Here is a 19,675-nt window from a genome sequence, read left to right as displayed (position 1 = left end):
ACAAAGATGAACCTGAAGCTGGTACAGAGGGTTCAGTAAGTAGATACAGTCACCCATTTACTGGAAATACAGAGACAGAAGAACATGCTAAACCAACCCCTAGGGATGTGATCAGCAAAATCTAGATCCCAAGAAAACTACACAGGGCAAAGAATCTGTTTCTTGTAACAAATATATTATTGGGGGGGAGGGGAGAGGGAGAGGGGGAGGGGAGAGTTGGCAAGACGGGTGGGGAAATTATAGATCAAAAAAAAGTTAGGGAAGGGAAGCGGCTGTGGCTCAATCGATTGGGCTCCCATCTACTATATGGGAGGCCCTGGGTTTGCATCCCGGGGCCTCCTTGTGAAGGCAAGCTGGCCCGCACTCACAGAGAGCTGACGGCCTGTGCCTGTGTAGAGCTGGCACAACAAGATGATGTAACAAAGGGAGACAAGCAGACCAGAAGAACGCACAGCAAACGGGCACAGAGAGCAGACAACAGGCAAGCTACAAGGGGGGGTTGAAGTTAGGGAAACGGATGTGCTCAGGCAGTTGTGCACCTGCCTACCACATGGGAGGTCCTGGATTTGGTCCCAGTGCTTCCTAAAGAAGATGAGTAAGACAGCAAGCTGGTGTGACAGGCTGGCATGACAAGCTGACACAACGAGGAAACACAATGACAGACACAACAAACAGGGAGCAGAGGTGATCCAAGTGATTGGACGCCTCCCTCCTACATGGGAGGTCCCAGGTTTGGTTCCCGGTGCCTCCTAAAAAGAAGATTAGCAGACACAGAAAGCACACAATGAACAGACACAGCAGACAGCAAGTGCAAGCAACAAGGGGAGGGGGGAGAAATAAATAAATAAAATAGATCTTAAAACACAGACCTGATGATATTAAAAAAAAATTAAAGACACATTAATCAATTGCCATGTGTATGCCTCATGTGCATCCTGATTCAAACAAAGTGTGAAAGATAAAAGTAAATAAGGGGGTGGGGGCGGGGGGTGAATGGGGACCTCATATTTTTTGAATGTAATATTTTTTTAAAAATTAATAAATTGAGTAGAATTTGAAAAAAAAAGTAAATAAGATATTTTAAAATACCATTTGATATTCATGAGACTATTGGAGTTTTAAACACTGATTGGATATTTAATGACGATAAGGAAGACTGTCCAAATTCCAGGTACCAACCCCAAAGAATTGAGAAAAGAGTAAATTGGACAGATATTTGTACACCAATGGTCACAGCAGCATTATTCACAATAGCCAAAAAGTGGAAGCACTCCAAATGTTCATGAACAGATAAATGGATGAACGCAATGTGGCATATACATACAATGAAATATTACTCAGCCTTGAAAAGAAATGAAGTTCTGATACAACACATGGATGAACTCATGTTGAGTAAAATGAGTCAGACACAAAGGTTAGGAAGTTGTACGATTTCCTTATATGAAATAGCTAGAATATACAAATTCATGGAGGCAGAAAGTAGACTACACGTTACTTGGAGCGCGGGGAGAGGGAACGTGGAGTTAATGCACAACAGATGCAGGGTTCCTATTTGGGGTGATAGGAAAGTTCTGGTAACAGATGGTGGTGAGGGTAGTGCAACAATGTGAATGTGATTAATTCCACTGAATGCTATGGTTGGGAATGGTGGTTTTGGGAAAGTTTATGTTGTATATATGTTTCTACAATTAAAACACAAAAGCGTGACTGAAGAGACAATGACAATTAAATGCAATACATGATCCTGGACTGCATCCAATAATGGAGGAGAAAAGGTCCAAAAAGAAATTATTGGGACATACAAAAGAAGTGGTGTATAGACTCTAACCTTTACATCAATGTTAAATTTCTTGAACTTGATGACTGTGCTTAAGGTGGTTACATAAGTGAACATCCTTTCTCTTAGGAAATGTACACGGCAGTATTAAGTGTTCAAGAAACAAGAAGTATGTAACCTACCCTCAAATGTTTAGAGAACAGATAAATAGATGATTGGACAGATGTGTGAGTAAATGGAGCAAGAGAACGATTCAGAAAATAGGGGGAAATGTTAAAAGTTGGTGATCTGGATATCTGGGTGGGAGTACGTTGGAGTTCTCTATGTGGGTTTTGAATTATTTTTGCATATGTACTGTAAGTATGAAATTATTTTAAAATAAAAAGTTTAATGCAAACTCCTTGCCTGAGCTAGGACCTTCAATATAATACAGAATTGTAGAGAAAGTTGCTGGTGTGCATCCTTATCACTGACATTAATATGTTCTAATATTTCAACATTAAATGTTTGCTATATGTTTGGCAGATACTAATTTAGTTTAATAAGTTTTCATTACTTGTTTACAAAATTTGAAATCAGAAATGGGTATTGTTTTTATTGTGATAACCAATATATTTGATCTGATTATTATTTTATATTTACTATTTATATCTACTATTTACTTTTTCCTTGATGTTTCTTTCCTTACTTTTCCTATGTTAAACAAGTACCTTTTATCCAACTTTTTCTCCTTCACCCTACCACAGATTATTTGGTAGTGCTATTATATGCCTCTGGTCTAATGGTGATAACTGGTTTTATATTTTCCCATTCTTTCTTCACTCGGCCTTCTCTCTTCAATTACAACTGTTCTGTTTTCTGTATCACTTATTCTTTCTTCTATCACTTTGAGTCTTCTGTTGTATATCTCTAATGTGGTTTTTTAAACTTTTTTTTAAAGATTAATTTTTATTTATCTACCCCACCCCCCTGTTGTTAGTGCTTGCTGTCTGCTCTCTGTGTCCATTTGCTGTGTCTGCTCATCTTCTCTTTAGAAGGCACCAGGAACTGAACCTCAGACCTCCCATGTAGGAGAGAGGCACTCAATCACATGAGCCACCGCCACTCCCTGCTTTGTTTTATCTCAACATTGTGTTTCCTCTCTATCTCCTTGTTGCATCAGCTCACCACTCCAGCCCACTGGGCCAGTTCCCTGTCTTGCTTGTCTTCTCCAGGAAGCACCAGGAACCACACCCAGGACCTACCATGTGGTAGGCGGGAGCTCAATCACTTCAGAGCCACATCCGCTTCCCGCTAATGTGTCTTTGTTGTTGTTACTATTTATCTCTGACCTTCCTTTTATTTTTCCTTTTTTTTTTCTCTTTTGAGGTACCAGGGCTGGGGATTGAACCTGGGGCCTCGTATATGGGAAGCTGGCGCTCAGTCACTGAGCCACACCGGCTCCCCTTCTAATGTGTTTTTTTTTTTTAAGATTTACTCCCCCCTCCTCATTGTTTTGTGCTTGTGGCTGCTCTCTGTGTGTTCTTCTGTGTCTGCTTGTCTTCTCTTTAGGTGGCACTGGGAACCAATTCTGGGACCTTCCGGAGTGGGAGAGAGGCACTCAGTCTCTTGTGCCGCCTCAGCTCCCTGGTCTGCTGCATCTCTTATTGTCTCTCCTCTGTGTCTCTCTTTGTTGCATCATCTTGCTGTGCCAGCTTTCCACATGGGCTGGCACTCCATGTAGGCCAGCAAACCATGTGGGTCAGCATTCTGTGCAGACCAGCTCGCCACGCAGGCCCACTTGTCTTCATCAGGAGGCCCCAGGAATCAAAGCCTGGACCTCCCATACAGTAGATTGGAGCCCAATTGCTTGAGCTACATCTGCTTCCCTCTAATGTGTGTGTTCTTTAAAAAAGATTTATTTATTTATTTATCTCCCCTTCCCCCCTCCGGTTGTCTGTTCTCTGTGTCTATTTGCTGAGTCTTCTTTGTCCGCTTCTGTTGTTGTCAGCAACACGGGAATCTGTGTTTCTTTTTGTTGCGTCAGCTCTTCATGTGTGCGACACCATTCCTGGGCAGGCTGCACTTTCTTTCACACTGGGCAGCTCTCCTTACGGGGCGCATTCCTTGCACGTGGGGCTCCCCTACGTGGGGGACAACCCTGCGTGGCATGACACTCCTTGCGCGCATCAGCACTGTGCATGGGCCAGCTCCACACGGGTCAAGGAGGCCCGGGGTTTAAACCGTGGACCTCCCATGTGGTAGACGGACTCCCTATCCACTGGGCCAAGTCTGCCGCCCTCTAATGTGTTTTTGATCTCACCTATTATGTATTTCATTCCCATGAGTTGTTATTTTTTATTCAGGTTTTCAAATTCTTCCTGTGCTCACTCAGTGTCTTCTTGTTATCCTTTATCTCTTTAACCATATTGTCTTTCAACTCATTAATTTGATTTTGGAAATTTGTGTGCATCTCATTGATTAGTTTGTCTCAAATCCTATGTCTCATCTGGGGCTTTGATATATCCCTTTGCTTGAGCTGCTTCTTCCATTTTCTTAGTATGACTTGTAATTTTTTTGCTCCTGTCTAGACATCTGATTATGATGGTGAGTTTACTATAATGCTCAATTTCTGTCTCTTTTGTAGGGATTCAGTGGTGGAAGGCTGTGTTACTGCTTGGTTCAATCTGTTCTAGGAACAGTCTTTAGGATTATCCCTGTTAGCTGTTCAAACCTGGGCCCTGGACCCAGTTATGGGTTGTGGACCCAGTTCCAAGGGGGAGACTGTAAAGGTTGGAAAAAGCCTCTCTTACTTTTTTTCTCAAAAATTTATTTATTTATTTCTCCGCACCCCCTTGTCATTTGTGCTCGCTGTCTATTCTTGCGTGCTCATCTTCCTTTTTAGGAGGCTCTAGAACTGAATCCAGGACCACCCATGTGGCAGGTGGGAGCCCAACCACTTGAGCCACATCTGCGTCCCAGGTATTGACTTTTTATTTCCTCCCATGCACTTTCTTGGTCGGCCAGAAGGTGGTGATCTTTGGCAGGCCTCTCAGTTCAAAACCTGGTCAAAGTGGGTTCACTGCAACACAGACTGGATCAGTGTGACAGAGCGTCCTGCCTGGAGGCTAAGAATCTTGAAAGTCAAGCTTTCTCAAATGCTGTTTTCCAACATTTGCTGGTGGTGCCCCTGGTCATTGGGGAGGGTGATTGAGAGGTTGATCTCTTTAGTCCTGTGCTGGCTCCCAGGGCAGACAATGGTGCAGCCCCACCTGGCCTAGAAGTGCTCTTGGAACACGGCAGACAACACCTGTGGTTCAAAAGCTGAATCAGCTTAAGGCTGTGTCCCCCTCTCTCTCCCCTTTCTTGAGGAGGTAGATCCTTGTGGCCCCCTTTGTCTGTAGCGGTCAGTTAGTAGGGTGGGAGAGGTGTGCCGGGGGCTCCAGCTGTGGCTTCCACTCATGGTATTTCTGTCAAGATTCTTTTCCTGTGCCCCTCCCTCTTCTGGGTGCTGTCCAGCATTCCTCTGGTGTCCTAAACTCTAGAACATTTTTCCCCAGGCTGTTTATGCCTGTCCTACAGCTATTTTTCTTGGAGAGGAATGAGTCCCATGTCTTTCTAATCCGCCATCTTGCTGGAAGTTAGCTTTATATTTTTAACGAACATATTTAAGCCTGTGTTTCCAGCAATATATAAAAATTAAATTAGAATGATGTCCTTCTTCTTCCACTCCTGATGGAATCTTTAAGACATTTTCACTCCCCTGTTTTTTTTTTTTTTTTTTAGGTTCCAGGGCTGGGGACCTGGGATTTCATATGTGGGAACCCTGCACTCAGCCACTGAGCCACACAGGCTCCCCTGAGCTGTTTTTTTCATTTGATTGCTTGTTGTTGTTTTTCCTCTGTTTTTAGGAAGCACTGGACACAAAAATTGGGACCTCCCTTGTGGGAAGCATTGAGTAACTGCTTCAGCCGCATCTGCTCCCCACTTCCCTGCTTGTATCTTCTCTCCTCCAAGCACCAAAGCTTTAATGAAAGCATTGGATTTTGAGGTCCTTGCATATATTTTCTTACGGCATTCTTCTATTTGAATTTTTTTCACTTACAAACTAATTAATTTCTATATTTAATTTTAAATATATTCATGGATGAGAATGTAAGATGTAGTCGTAAAACTTCAATACAAATAAACATCTGAGTAACTACCAACTACGTCAAACAAAATACACAAAAAACATCTTAAAAGCAGAATCTTACTCTCACCAATCAAATCCTGCCCTCTGAGTAACAATAAATTTCTTCTGTATTAATTATTTTCTTGTTTTACTTTGTAATTTTTCCACATAAGAATGTACCTCTAAACAATATATCATTTAGTTGTTAAAGTAAAGTAGCAAGCACAAACTTAGCTAGGAAAGGCTAAACGACCTTGAAGAGATGAGGACTTACAGAAAAAGCTAAGATAACATGAGTTCATCATCCCTGAGTGTTTTATAAGCCTCTACTAGAGAAGTCAGTAAGCAAGATCCTGAGTAAGTTCTGGGAAACAGATACCAAACAGGAATATGCACTGTGGAAACAAAATACTCTATACTTTCTGTTTCTATGCATACCCTGGCCTATCTATTTTATCAGAAGTATGTCAAAAGAGATCACTTTATGAGGTGGAATAAATTTCCCAGCTGATCCAGGCAGGAGGGAAGGAAGAGAAAATACAAAAACAAAACCTTCATCAGCACATGGTCAGGATAAGTCAAGTATTGGCAAGAACCAGGAGATACTCACTTAGTGGGCATTCTGTCCACAGGTTAAAAATATTGTACAACATTACTGGGGGTTTAGGAATATTATAATTTTCCTTAGAATACCTTGTTTCTTGAGTTTCATACTCCTCCAATCGACAGTTATTATCCTTTACATGTGGTGCACAGCTATCATGTAGGGATTTAGGGATTCACCATCTTCTTAGGAATTCCCTTCATATCTCTGTTCTGGATTTCTCAGTGAAACACTTCCTAAAGAGATCTTTTGAGAATGGGTCACAGGAGGTAAATATTTTGAGCTCCTGCATGCATATGTAAGACTTTGATAGTTTGTTGGGTATAGAATTCTGGCTGGAGATAATTTTTCATCAGAAATTTAAAGATGCAGCTCCATGACTTGTTTCTGACTACCAATCTTTTATACACAAGCTGTTCTCTTCCCATCCAAGAAGCTTTCTTTGTCCTTCATGTTCTGTACCTCAACATTGATATGCCTTGGGTATGGGTCTATTTTCATCCACTTGGTGGATTTTTGATATTTGACATCAACTCCTTTAATTCTAAGAATTTTCTGAAATGATCTCATTAATTATTTCCTCCCCTACATTTTCTCAATTTTCTCTTTCTCAGACGTTGTACCTTCTGGACCAATTCTCTAATCTCTCTTTACTCTCCTATTTTCCATCTCTACTACAGTTTCTGAGAAACTTCATTAATGCTATATATCTTCTGTTTTTTTTTAATTTCTAAAATTAAGCTTTTTAATTTTCAAGAGCTTTCTGGTTTTCTGAATTTTTTTTGTCTTTATTTTTTCAATGTTACATTAAAAAAATGAGGTCCCCATATACCCTCACCCCCCTCACCCCACTCCTCCCCCCATAACAACAACCTCCTGAACATTTCTTTTTAAAATAGCATTATGATTATGTTTAAGGGATTCAATATGTTTTTATCTTCCTGAGGATACTATAGTTTGCCTTTTGTAAGTTTTACACTTATTTCAGAGTCTCTAGTTCTTTCAAGTTTTTTTTTTTTTGCTTTTTTTTTCAAGTTTTATTTCTTTATGTTATCATTTTAAAAATTTCATTGAAGCCTTTTGGAAACTGTCCTTAGGTATCTGATAATCCTTGGTGTTTCCTCATAATTAAGACTGAGGGACTAAAAAACTTTTTGAGTTAGTAGGTGGAGACAGTTGTCTTTGAGCTTCACATAGAGTCATCATGGTAGCCCTTTGTTAGGGAATTCTAAATACCAATATTGATTATGCATGTGGTCACTTAATTTCACCTGATTTTGGTAATGAGCTCAGTTGTATCCCTGGCTTTATTGTATCTCCAGGACTTCTAGTATGATAGTGTACAGATATATTGATACCAGGCATCCTGGTCTAGTTCCTAAGCATTAAGACAAAGCTTTCAACATTTCACCATTAAATATGTTTGCTATAGACCTTTTTTTTTTTTTAAGATTTATTTTATTTATTTACTTTGCCCCCTACCCCCACCCTCAATTGTTTGTGCTCACTCTGCTCATCTTCTCTTTAGGAAGTACTGGGAACCAAACCTGGGACCTCCCATGTGGGAGAAAGGTGCTCAATTGCTTGAGCCACCGAAACTCCCTGGTTTGTTGTGACTCTCATTGTCTTTCCTTTTTGTGTCTCCTTGTTGTGACATCTTATTGCATCAGCTCACTGTGCCTGCCTATTGCACCAGCTCACCTTCTCCAGGAGGCCCTGGGAACCTAACCCAGGATCTCCATGTAGCAGCTGGGAGATCAATCATTTGAGCCATATCTGATTTCCTAGACTTTTTTTTTTTAAGATTTATTTTTAATTTATTTCTCTCCCCCTTCTCTCCCCACCCCCCCAGTTGTCTGTTCTCTGTGTCTATTTGCTGTGTGTTCTTCTTTGTCCGCTTCCGTTGTTGTCAGCGGCACGGGAATCTGTGTCTCTTTTTGTTGCGTCATCTTGCTGTGTCAGTTCTCCATGCAGCACCATTCTTGGGCAGGCTGAACTTTCTTTTGTGCTGGGCAGCTCTCCTTATGGGGCACACTGCTTGTGCATGGGGCTCCCCTACGCGGGGGACACCCCTGCATGGCACGGCACTCCTTGCGCACATCAGCACTGTGCATGGCCAGCTCCACACGGGTCAAGGATGCCCGGGGTTTGAACCACGGACCTCCCATGTGGTAGACAGACGCCCTAACCACTGGGCCAAGTCCGCTTCCCATCCCTAGACTTTTATAGATATTCTTTGTCAAAATAAAGAAATTATTTTCTAAACCTAGTAAGTTCTATTATGAAAGAAAGATGAATTTTATCTAATGCCGTTTCTGCATTTACTGAGAGCATATAATTTTTCACATTTGTTTCTGTTAATGCAGTTAATTTATGGGTTGGTTTTTTAAAATAATATTTTTATTTTAGAATAGATTTAGATTTACAGAAAAGTTGCAAAGATAGTACAGAGTTAACATAGACCCCACACCCAGTTTCCCCTTTAATTAATCACTTACATTTATACAATGATTGATTTTTGAATGTTTAAATCCAGTGTTTTGGGAATAAACCAACTTGATTGGGAAGTATTAGCCTTTATATGTATGCTACTGGTTTAAAATTGCTGATATTTTGTTTAGGATCATTACTTCTTAAATGTTATTTATCTCCATATCAAGTTGTAGTATCATAGTTTTATTGGCATCATTAAATGTGTTGGGGGAGCATTTCCTCACTTTTATTCTTGGGAAGAATTTCTATAAGATTGGCATTCTTTCTGTCTTAAATGTTTGGTAGAATTTGCTGGTCAAACTACTTGCACCTGGCATTTTCTTTGTAGGAAGTTTTAAAATTACAGATCCTATTTCTTGGCAGGTATGGGAGCATTAAGATTTTCTATAATGTACCAGTTTGAATAGGTTACATAGTTCTAGGAATCTCAACATTTCATTTAAGTTTTAAAATTTACTGATTACATTTATTCCCTTGTTATTTCTTAATGTCTACAGGAGCTGATATGATGTCTCCCTTTTCTGTATTGGCATGGGTTATTCTTGTCTTCTTTTTTTCTTCATCTGTCTTACCAAGGGGTTTTCAATTTTATTATTCTTTTCAAAACAGCACATTTTGGTTTTGCTTTCCTCTGTGCTCTATTCTGTTTCCTATTTTTCTTAATATTGCTTGCTTTGCTTTTCACTTTTTATTTCATGCTTTCTATATTCTTTAGGTTTAATGTGCTATCCATCCTTTTGCTAAGTTCTGAAAATGAATGCTGATTTTTCACCTTCCTTCTTTACCAATGTAGGCATTTATGGCTATAAATTTTTCTCTAAGCAAGGGCGTTAGATATGTCCTACAAATTTTAATGTTTAACACTTTCAAGATTTTCATTCAGTTCAAAATATTTTCTAATTTTCATTGTGATTTATTTGACCCATAAGTTACTAAGTATATTTTAAAATCTCCTAATATATAGGAGTGTTCTAATTATCTTTTTTTTTTTTTTTTTAAGGAGGTACTGGGGATTGAACCCAGAACTTCATACATGGGAAGCAGGCACTCAACCCCTGAGCACAACCACTCCCCAGTGAGTTGTTTTTAGGAGGTACTGGGGATCAAACTCAGGACCTCATATATGGGAAGCAGGTGCTCAACCACTTGAGCTACAACTACTCCTCCTAATTATCTTTTTGTTATTGAGTTTTATCTTAACTACACTATGTCAGGGAGCACAGGCATTATGATTTTATGCCTTTGACCTCTGAGTCTTGCTTTTAGCCAGGACATTATCATTTTTGGAAATGTTCATATGTGCTTGAAAACGATGTGTATTCCACAATTCTCAGGTACAGTATTGTTCATATGTCCACATGTCATGTTCATTAAATGTGCTATTCTAATTTTCTGCCAACTTCCTGATTTTGTTTGCTTATCAGTTACTGAGAGATATTTTTAAAATTCTCCCATTATGATTATGCATATTTAAACTTCTCATAGTACTTCTGTCAACTTTTGTTTTTTATTCTGAAGTGATGACATTAATTGCATACAAATTAAAAATTACTATAATCTTAGTTTTTAGAGTCTACTTTGTGTGATATTTATCTACATCAGTTTTTCTTCGGTTGGTATTTCATTTGTAATTACTTTTAAATTTTCTGTACCCTTATGTTTTAGATGTCTCTTACAAAACATCATAAGGTGGTTGTTTTTTTGAGGTACCAGGGCCAGGGATTGAACTTGGGACCTCATACGTAGGAAGCCAGTGTCCAACCACTGAGCTACACTGGCTCCTCTGAGTTTGTTTGCTTGTTGTTTATTTTTAGGAGGTACCAGGGATGGAACCTGGGACTTCATATATAGGAAGCAGGCACTCAACCTCTTGAGCTACATCCACTCCCCCTTTGTAAGGTTTTGGTACTACCTGACAAACCATCTTTCATCACAGTTAATGAAACTGCTGATATTCTGTATTTTAAATCCAAGAAAACATTATTATTGTTTAATAAAGTCTATTTTTGATTGACCTACATATGGCCACATATTACTAATAAGTCTACATATATTTGATTTACCCACATGTTGCCTTTTCACTTTTTTTTTTAGGTACCGGGGATTGAACCCCAGACCCTGAGTATGGGAAGCTGGTACTCAAACACTGAGCTACACAGGCTTCGCTGTGCAGGACCTCCCATGTGGGAGGCAGGCGCGCAGCTGCTTGAGCCACATCCACCACCCTCTTTTTTTACTCTTTATTTCTGAATCTCCAAGAGCCCATCTGGTATTTTCATCCTGCTAGAATAATATTCTTTAGAATTTCATTTAGTGTGGGTCTCCTGAAAATTAAGACTCTTATTAATATTTGTTAAGGTGAAGAGTATCTGAAAATGAATATTTAACCTTTCTTCTTGAAGGGTGTTTTTGCTATGCATACATTCTAGGTTCACACAGTTGTTTTCTTTCAGCACCATGAATATATTATTCCCTTGTCCTGTGGTGTCCATTAAGATACCACTGTCAGTTTAATTGTTCTCTTAAGAAAGTAATCTTTTTTCTCCTGGCTGTTTTAAGAGTTTTTTCTTTGTATTTGGTTTTAAGTACTTTTACCATGATGTGCATAGGTGTTGTTTTCGTTGTATTTAATCTGTTTTAGGTTTACAGGGCTTCTTTAATGTATGGCCTAATGTCTTACCAGTTTTGGAAAATTCTCATCCATTTTCTCTTCAAATATTGCTTCTACTCCATTCACTCTCCTCTTCTTTGGGACTCCAAACACACATATGTTAGATTTATTAACTGTATCCTCAATGTCTTTCATACTTTTTTGAGTATTTTCCTTTTTAAATTTGCGCTTCATTCTACATAGTTTATTTGGATTTATCATCCAGTTGACTTATTCTTTATTCTTCACTTTATTGAATCTAATGTTAAATTCATTTGTTGAGTCTTTAAGTTCTTATTTTATTTTTCAGTTATAAAACTTTCTTTTGTTATTTACCAAATCTGCTTTTAAAAGAAATCACATCCTTACCAGTTCTCTGCCAAAGATCTCATAATAAACATAGGGTTTTTGTTTATTTTGCTTAGGTGGTTCCTTGTTTTGTACATGTGTGTTTTAGCAAACTTCTTTTAAAGTTTGATCTGATAATGCCAATGTCTGAAGAAGTTGAGGTCTATTTTTATTTTTGCTGTTTTCATATTCTTTTCTTCTTACAAGCCTGGCCACTTCTGGTTGTGAGCTGGATATTCTATTTGAGATTCTTTGTAGAAATAATTTAAGGCCCTACATGATATCATCTTAGTCCAGAGATGTTTCCTTTTGCCAGATGTCTGGGACCACCGTATTAAAGTTCAGGGATTGAAATGCTTTGGAAGTAGGTTATTCTGCCTTCCAGGGCTGTTCTTTTCTCAGCTCATGCTCACTCTTACATAACTGCACTCTTTGGGGGTGTCAAACCAATGCACAGAAGCTTACTAGCACGCATACTATCCTTGGCATTCCCTCAGTTCCAACTTTTTTAGTTAGCCAGACAAGGTCAGCTAGAGTGCGGCTCAACCTCAGAGGCCCCTATTCTGAAATTCCCAAATGCCCTTATGAGAGAAATGTTCCCAATTGTTGGATCCTCTCTGGATTTCTGCCCTTTTTCAGGTTTCAATTTTGTAATTTTTTCCATTACCTTGTTGGCAAAGGTAACAAATTTTAAAATTTGGTAGCAAATTAAAAAAATATTTTCTCACCTTTCCGAGATACTCTAAGAGGGTTGATCCAAACCATCTAGTCTGCTATTACTACAGCAGAAATCCTTTTTTATATATAACAACATTTATATATAAACAAATTTTATTGTAGTTTTAGTATGGTTTCAGTAGGGACTAGAATTACAAGTATCTTCAATTTATTAACTTCACATGAAAGGCCTATACTCATCTCTTCTCAGAAAATAAAAATGCTTATACAGCCTTATGTCCAGACACACATTAAAAATGAGAATGAGAGAATTCTATCCACTTTATCAGTAAACAGAATATCTAAGAGATATTCCATATCAGCTCCTACAGCCCTACTTCATTGTTTTTATTTCAAATAGTTGCACTTCATGCCAGTCAAGTCAATCTAACTCAACAAATACTGGGAAATGGATATGGCTCAAGCTCCCGTCTACCATATGGGAGGTCCAGGGTTTGATACCCAGGGCCTCTGGTGAAGGCAAGCTGGCCCATGTGGTGAGCTGGCCCACGCAAAGTGCCAGCCCATGTGGGGTGCCACCCTGCACAGTAGTGCCACCCCACGTAGGAGCACCACCCCACACAGGAGTGCTAACACAGAGAGCTGACACAGCAAGATGATGCAACAAAAAGAGACACCAAGGAGAGACACTAAAAGACTTAGCAAAAACCAGGGAGTTGAGGTGGCACAAGAGAATAATTACCTCTCTCCCACTCCAGAAGGTCCCAGGATTGGTTCCCGGAGCCGCCTAATGAGAATACAACAGACACAGAAGAACACACAACAAATGGACACAAAGAGCAGATGAAGGAGAAGGGGGTAGAAGTAAATAAATATATCTTAAAAAAAAAAACAAAAAAAAACCCAAATACTTACCTATTGTGTTCAATGCATTATACTAGGCTTTATACTAGGGTTATAAAGGTAAACATATCCAAATACTATCTTAGCATTCAGGGAGTTTATAGTTGGATAGTGTTAAAATATACTAATCATGTAGCAATATAAATAAATGTAAAATTCCAACTCTAATGAATATTTAGGAGAGAAAGGCAGAGATATGAGAGAGCATAACAGGGGTATTGGATCAAGTCAGTTAGGTGAGAAATGTCTTCCATGTGGAATTAACAATTGGCTGAATAGGAGCTAACTAGAAGAAGGGAGAGAGGAGGCTTGCATAAAGAAAATAATATTCGAGGAAGAGAAAAGTACATATCATATGGTTATATCATAATTGATTTACCCAGCTCCCCACTGAGGAACACTTGGATTGTTTTGAACATTTTGCTATTATAGAAAATACTTCAATGAATATTCCCACATACAAATTTTGACATACTTTCCTAAGCATGTCCTTATAGAAATCAAGAATCCTTTCTTAATACATGTAATAGAGTTCCCAATGACTTCCATTTCCATTTAGATTTGGCTATAAATTTCATCACATATCTTATATTCTCCTAAATTAACATTTTCATTTGTTTTTTTTTTTTTTATATTTTTAAAGATTTATTTATTTACTTTCTCTCCCCTTCCCCGCCCCCGACTCCAGTTGTCTGTTCTCTGTGTCTATTTGCTGCGTCTTCTTTGTCTGCTTCTGTTGTCATCAGCGGCACGGGAATTTGTGTTTCTTTTCATTGTGTCATCTTGTTGTGTCAGCTCTCCGTGTGTGCGGCACCATTCCTGGGCAAGCTGCAATTTCTTTCACGCTGGGCGGCTCTCCTTATGGGGTGAACTCCTTGCGTGTGAGGCTCCCCTACATGGGGGACACCCCTGCGTGGCAGGGCACTTTTTGTGCGCATCAGCACTGCGAATGGGCCAGCTCTACACGGGTCAAGGAGGCCCGGGGTTTGAACCATGAACCTCCCATGTGGTAGACGGACGCCCTAACCACTAGGCCAAGTCCGCTTTCCCCTGTTCACCTGTTGAGATTAGATTATTTGGTTTTATCCTGTTTGGAGTTCACTGAGCATATTGGATGTATATATTCATGTCTTTTGTTAAATTTGAAAGGTTTTCAGTCATTATTTCTTTGAATATTCTCTGTGCCACTTGCCTCTCCTTCCAAATTCTCACAATGCATATATTGTATATTGGAAGGCTTAATGGTATCCCATAGGTTCCTCAGGCTCTGTTTACTTTCTTCATTCTTCCTACTTTCTGCTCCTCAGACTGGATAATTTCAATTTTCTTGTCTTCAGAGTTCACTGATTCTTTCTTCTGCCAGTTCCAATCTTCTGCTGAACCCCTCTAGGGAATTTTTTGTTACTGCATTCTTCAGCTCTGTTTGGCTTTTTTCATAATTTCCATCTTTCTAGTGATATTCTCTGTGTTCATCTATAATTTCCCTAATTTTCCTTTAGTTCTTGGAGCATATTTAGGACCATTTTTAAAAAGTCTTTGTCAGGAATGTCCACGTCTAGTCCACTTCATTGGCTGTTTCTAATGCTTTAATCTTCTTGGTTGCCTACACCATTGTTACAATTCTTTTTGTTTTGTAATCTTTTGTTGAAACCTGGACATTTTAATATTTTAATGTGTTAATCCTAGAATCTTTAATCTGAGGCATCTGTTCCTAAATTTGTATCTAGCAAGTGCTATGACAGAGCTTTTCTTGAATGCCAGGTGCTAAGAAAAACAAAACACCTTTCCCAATCTTAGCAGATAGACCTGTGCCAGTGCTCTCCTTCAGGGCTTATCCTTAAAACATTTAGAGAGTAGCTCCAGGCTAGAGTGTAGGGGCCTCTCTGGTTTTTCCTGTGCAAGCATCTTGTCCTGGGCATGTGTGCGTGACCTTGGGATTTCCATGTTTGTGTGGGCACAAATGTTCCCTCTTCCCTAGGAAGCAGTTTCCTCATAGTCTTGCACACTGCACTATATGACGTACAGACTGCACTATATGACCTACAGTCAAAAATCCCTTGCTACATGCAATCACATTATTATGTAGAAGAGTTCTGTGAGCTGCCTTTCATAAGCAGGGCGAGTTCAGAGACAGCTGGTCTCCCAGGCCCAGACAGTTTAGGCCACACGTGCATCCTGCCAGCATGTGCGTGAGGGTTACTCTGCTCCCTGCAGAACCAAGACCAGGATCTGCACTGGTAGCATGGACAGGCACTGCACTCAGCAGATGAGGGGTCGGGGCTGGGGAGGTATAGCCAGGGCACCACAAGTCCTATCACTTTTAAGTAGCCTTTTTGTTAATTTGGTACTTGCCCTGCTACTTTAGTCCTTTGTTTTGCAGAGCTGTTAGAAAGCTGTTCCTGCCAGTTCTTGCAGGTTGTTCAAAGCTTCTGTGGATGGGGACCTGAAGCGTCTTCCTTGGCCATCTTGACCAGGTGGGAGCATATTTCTATGGTATGGTAGCAGAAACACCACTGTCTTGGTTTTGAACCCCACTTGAGCAACTGGGTGTCCATTCTTCTCAGTGATAGATCTTGTGGCTGATGTACACATCGGGCTAGGTGTCACAGTGCTGCCCTCCTCTGTGCTCAGCCTATTCCCTCTGCCAGGGCAGAAAAGCAGCACAGCGGCAGGCTTCCCAGAAGGCACCGCGGGCCCCTCGCCTCCTGACAGCCCCTGCACCACTTAGCAACCCCATTATTTTGTTTTCCTCTTCATTTGGCTGTACTATTTTCTCAGAAGAACTAGCACCTTGTAGTGATCTCCTATCACATAAATAAAGGTATTCTCAAGCTGTTCTACATCTGCTCTGCAACTTAACTGTGGGATCTGAAATGTAAGTATATGTGGGATCTCTAGATTCCCAAGTGAGCTACGTTTTCTCTACTACATAGATGATTTGTCCTACCAATTGAGTGAATCACCTTAGCAGAGACCTTGGAGAGTGAGACAGTCAAAAGCTTGTGTTTAGGTGCCACCATCTTTCCAGAATCTCCTGCATTCTCAGAAAAGTTAGGAACTACCTTTAAAAGAAAACTTCCCATAACACACTAGGAAAAAATTTCTTGGCTCTATACAATAAAATGTTACTATATAAAGATCCCTCCTGGGTTAATTAGAATAACAAAAACATAAAACAAAAAAACATGCATACAACTCAGTAGAAAAATGGGCAAAAGATATGCATTTGCAATTTACAAAAGAGAAATAAAAACTGCCAATAAATAAGAGGAAAAAATGCTCATCAGTCATCATGAAAATACACATTAAAGTTTAAAAACACCATCCTAGAGAAATTTTAACAAGTAATTTTTCTGTTTATTATGAAATAATAGCGGGGACCAGATGTGGCTTGAGTGCCTGCTTCCCACATGGGAGGTCTGGGTTTGGTCCTCAGTGCCTCCTAAAAATAGAAGCAAACAACAAGCAGACAAATGAAAAAATCAACTCAGAGGTGCTGATGTGGCTTAGTGGTTGAGTGCCGGCTTCCTACATACAAGGTCCCGGGTTCAATCCCCATCCCCCATACCTCAAAAAAAAAAAAAAAAAAAAGAAATAATAAACAGTAATGGAGATAGCACTGTGAACTAAGCACCACGCACACAAAATATGAAATGATAGAGCCTTTTTGGAGGCTATTAGTATGATATTTAAAATTTCAAGGATTGATTGATCCAGATATTCTATTTCTAGGAATTTATATTATGGAAATAATCAAGAAAATGTTATTCTTGATTTTCTTATTTTGCTTTACTTTTATCTGACTTATATTTATTTATTGTTTATACCCCCCCCACTATAATAAGAACTATTAAGAACATGGACTTTGTATTCTCTGGTGGATCTTTAGCAACTAACACAGTGCCTAGGTTGTTGACAGAATGTATAAAGATTTATTTATAACAATTTTCAAAACTATAGGGTTTAAAAGTGAATCTTGGAAAAATTCCAATATCTAACAGTTGAGGTCTGATTAAACAAGGAATGACATAGACTACTTTATAACCATTAAAAATTGGTCTACAACAAAACAGTAAATGTTCATGATAACTGCTACAAGAAAAAAGCAGGTTACAATATTTTATGACCTAATTTTTGTTAAAAAGAAAATATAGAAAAATCTATGTGCATATGCTAAGATAAAAGACAGGTAATGCAGTGTACATCAAGATGTTAACTCTGGATATCTATGAGACGGTAGGATTATGGGTGGCTTTCTTCCTTACTTATGGTTTTCCATATTTTTGCTATCAATTTTTACACACTGAACATAATTCTTTTTTAATAAGACCAAGATAATTATTCAAAACAACCCAAAGCCAAAACTTCTCCTTAGTGTCTACTTCAAATGAGGCAAAGTCAACTTTACCTTCTGCTTCCTCATTCTCAGAAATCAGTTCATCATCAGAGCATATGTTGAGAACATTAACCAGCATCTCTGTGACTATAAGACAAAATAACCCAAAATTTAAACAATTAATATGATGCTTTTTCTAAAATAATGTGGATATCTAAGTAAACATACATGTAGCATATGCAAACAAAAATGATTTGCCATTCTATTAAGACTAGTATACAACAAGTAGTATTAATTGTAGACCTTCAGGTTTACATAGAATTAGGAGAGCTTACCTGCTCCAGTAAAAGTCTTTGAAGATTCTAATGCATTATTGCTTGATTTTTCTAGATTGTTGTTCAGAGACTTTTCTGCACTGATAAGCTTATAAAAAGATTTCCTCACATCTTACAAAGAAGTTGGGCCAAAGGGCCTATGTCCAATGGGCTTATTTTATATTTGCACAGTTAATCTGTGTAGTTTCACCAACAAAATTCTAAGGACAACATTTCCTCTTTAATCTCCGTAACACTGAAGAAGAAAATCAATGAGGGAATGGCATAGTGACTGTTTTTTGTTTGTTTTGTTTTGTTTTAACATCTTGGGCATAGTAAGACAGCTACTTTAAACTGATATTTAAAATAAGAAAAGCATAAAATTTAGACTATAATTTTACAAACTGATTAAGTACCATTAAAAAGTCTTTGTAGAGAATAATCAAAATGGAAAATATTTCTAATAACTTTTAAAAATTCTGAATCATAAGAAGAGCTACATGCAAATATAAAGCTGTGCTCAATCACAAGTTAAGACAGCTGGGGGTATAGATGCTTTATTATCCTTACCTTTTTCCCCAACAAAAGGCAAAGACCACGTGAAAACATCCATAAAGTTTGGAAGCCAATAGGGGTGTGGAGAACAGTTGAACTGCCTGATGTTCATGACATTATTTTCATATTTCAACACAGCAGCTAAAAAGGAAAAAAAAAAATCTGCACATAAATGAACATGCCATGGCAATTGGTATACTTTATACAGCTGTGAACCTAATACACAGAATTCAGTTACTTACTCTCCACTTGTAAATGCAGGTTTTGAAAAGGGTAGATTGAAGCTTTTTAAGCATTTTATAATAGTTCATTCTCATAAGAATTATCCTAAGAAACAAAGTTATCTGAAGAGCTCATATAATGAAAGTACAAAGGAAAAAGCTCTGAGACTTCAAAGCGTCACTGCATAGCAACTATTTATAACAAATCTCAGTACCCAGATAAGAAAAATTTCCTCATAATTTCCTTTTCATGCCAAATGGTTAAAATAACAACTTTCCTTTGAAGACAAATATCACTCACTATATGAACACCGACTTTGCTAGTCATTAGTTAGAGATTTTATTCTAAGGATTTTATAGTACAGCAGTTATCCATTCATATTGGAGGACAGAAATTGTAAACTTGCAGCAATCCCAATTAATGTTCAAAAGTCAATTAAATCATCAATGCATGCAATATAGTGGATTTTAAAATGCTTCTCTCTCCTATACACAGTCAGTATATTGCCAACACTCTATGTTTAATTAAAATAAATGTTCATATAGCTGTGCTTAAACTTTGTACCAAACTAATTTTGTTTCCATTTTAAAGTTTTAAAATTCAATTCCTTAGTCTTCATCACTAACAATACTGTTTACACTA

General features: G+C 38.6%; 1 protein-coding gene across 7 annotated transcripts in view; it reads right to left on the bottom strand.

Moving 5' to 3' along the window:
* The window catches only part of PPP3CC (protein phosphatase 3 catalytic subunit gamma), a 135,305-nt gene that overhangs the window by 19,983 nt on the left and 95,647 nt on the right, over positions 1–19,675 (bottom strand). For all 7 annotated transcript variants that reach the window (XM_058289899.1, XM_058289897.2, XM_058289895.2 and 4 more), the window contains 2 exons: positions 18,827–18,952; positions 18,015–18,089 (listed from right to left, as the gene is read on the bottom strand). In XM_058289899.1, the coding sequence (XP_058145882.1) occupies positions 18,015–18,089; positions 18,827–18,952 (201 nt within the window). The remainder of the gene's footprint in view (positions 1–18,014; positions 18,090–18,826; positions 18,953–19,675) is intronic.

Source organism: Dasypus novemcinctus, chromosome 29 (assembly GCF_030445035.2).
Source record: "Dasypus novemcinctus isolate mDasNov1 chromosome 29, mDasNov1.1.hap2, whole genome shotgun sequence".
NCBI lineage: Eukaryota > Metazoa > Chordata > Mammalia > Cingulata > Dasypodidae > Dasypus > Dasypus novemcinctus.
Note: the sequence above shows the minus strand (reverse complement) of the source record. Positions and strands in the feature narration are given on the sequence as shown.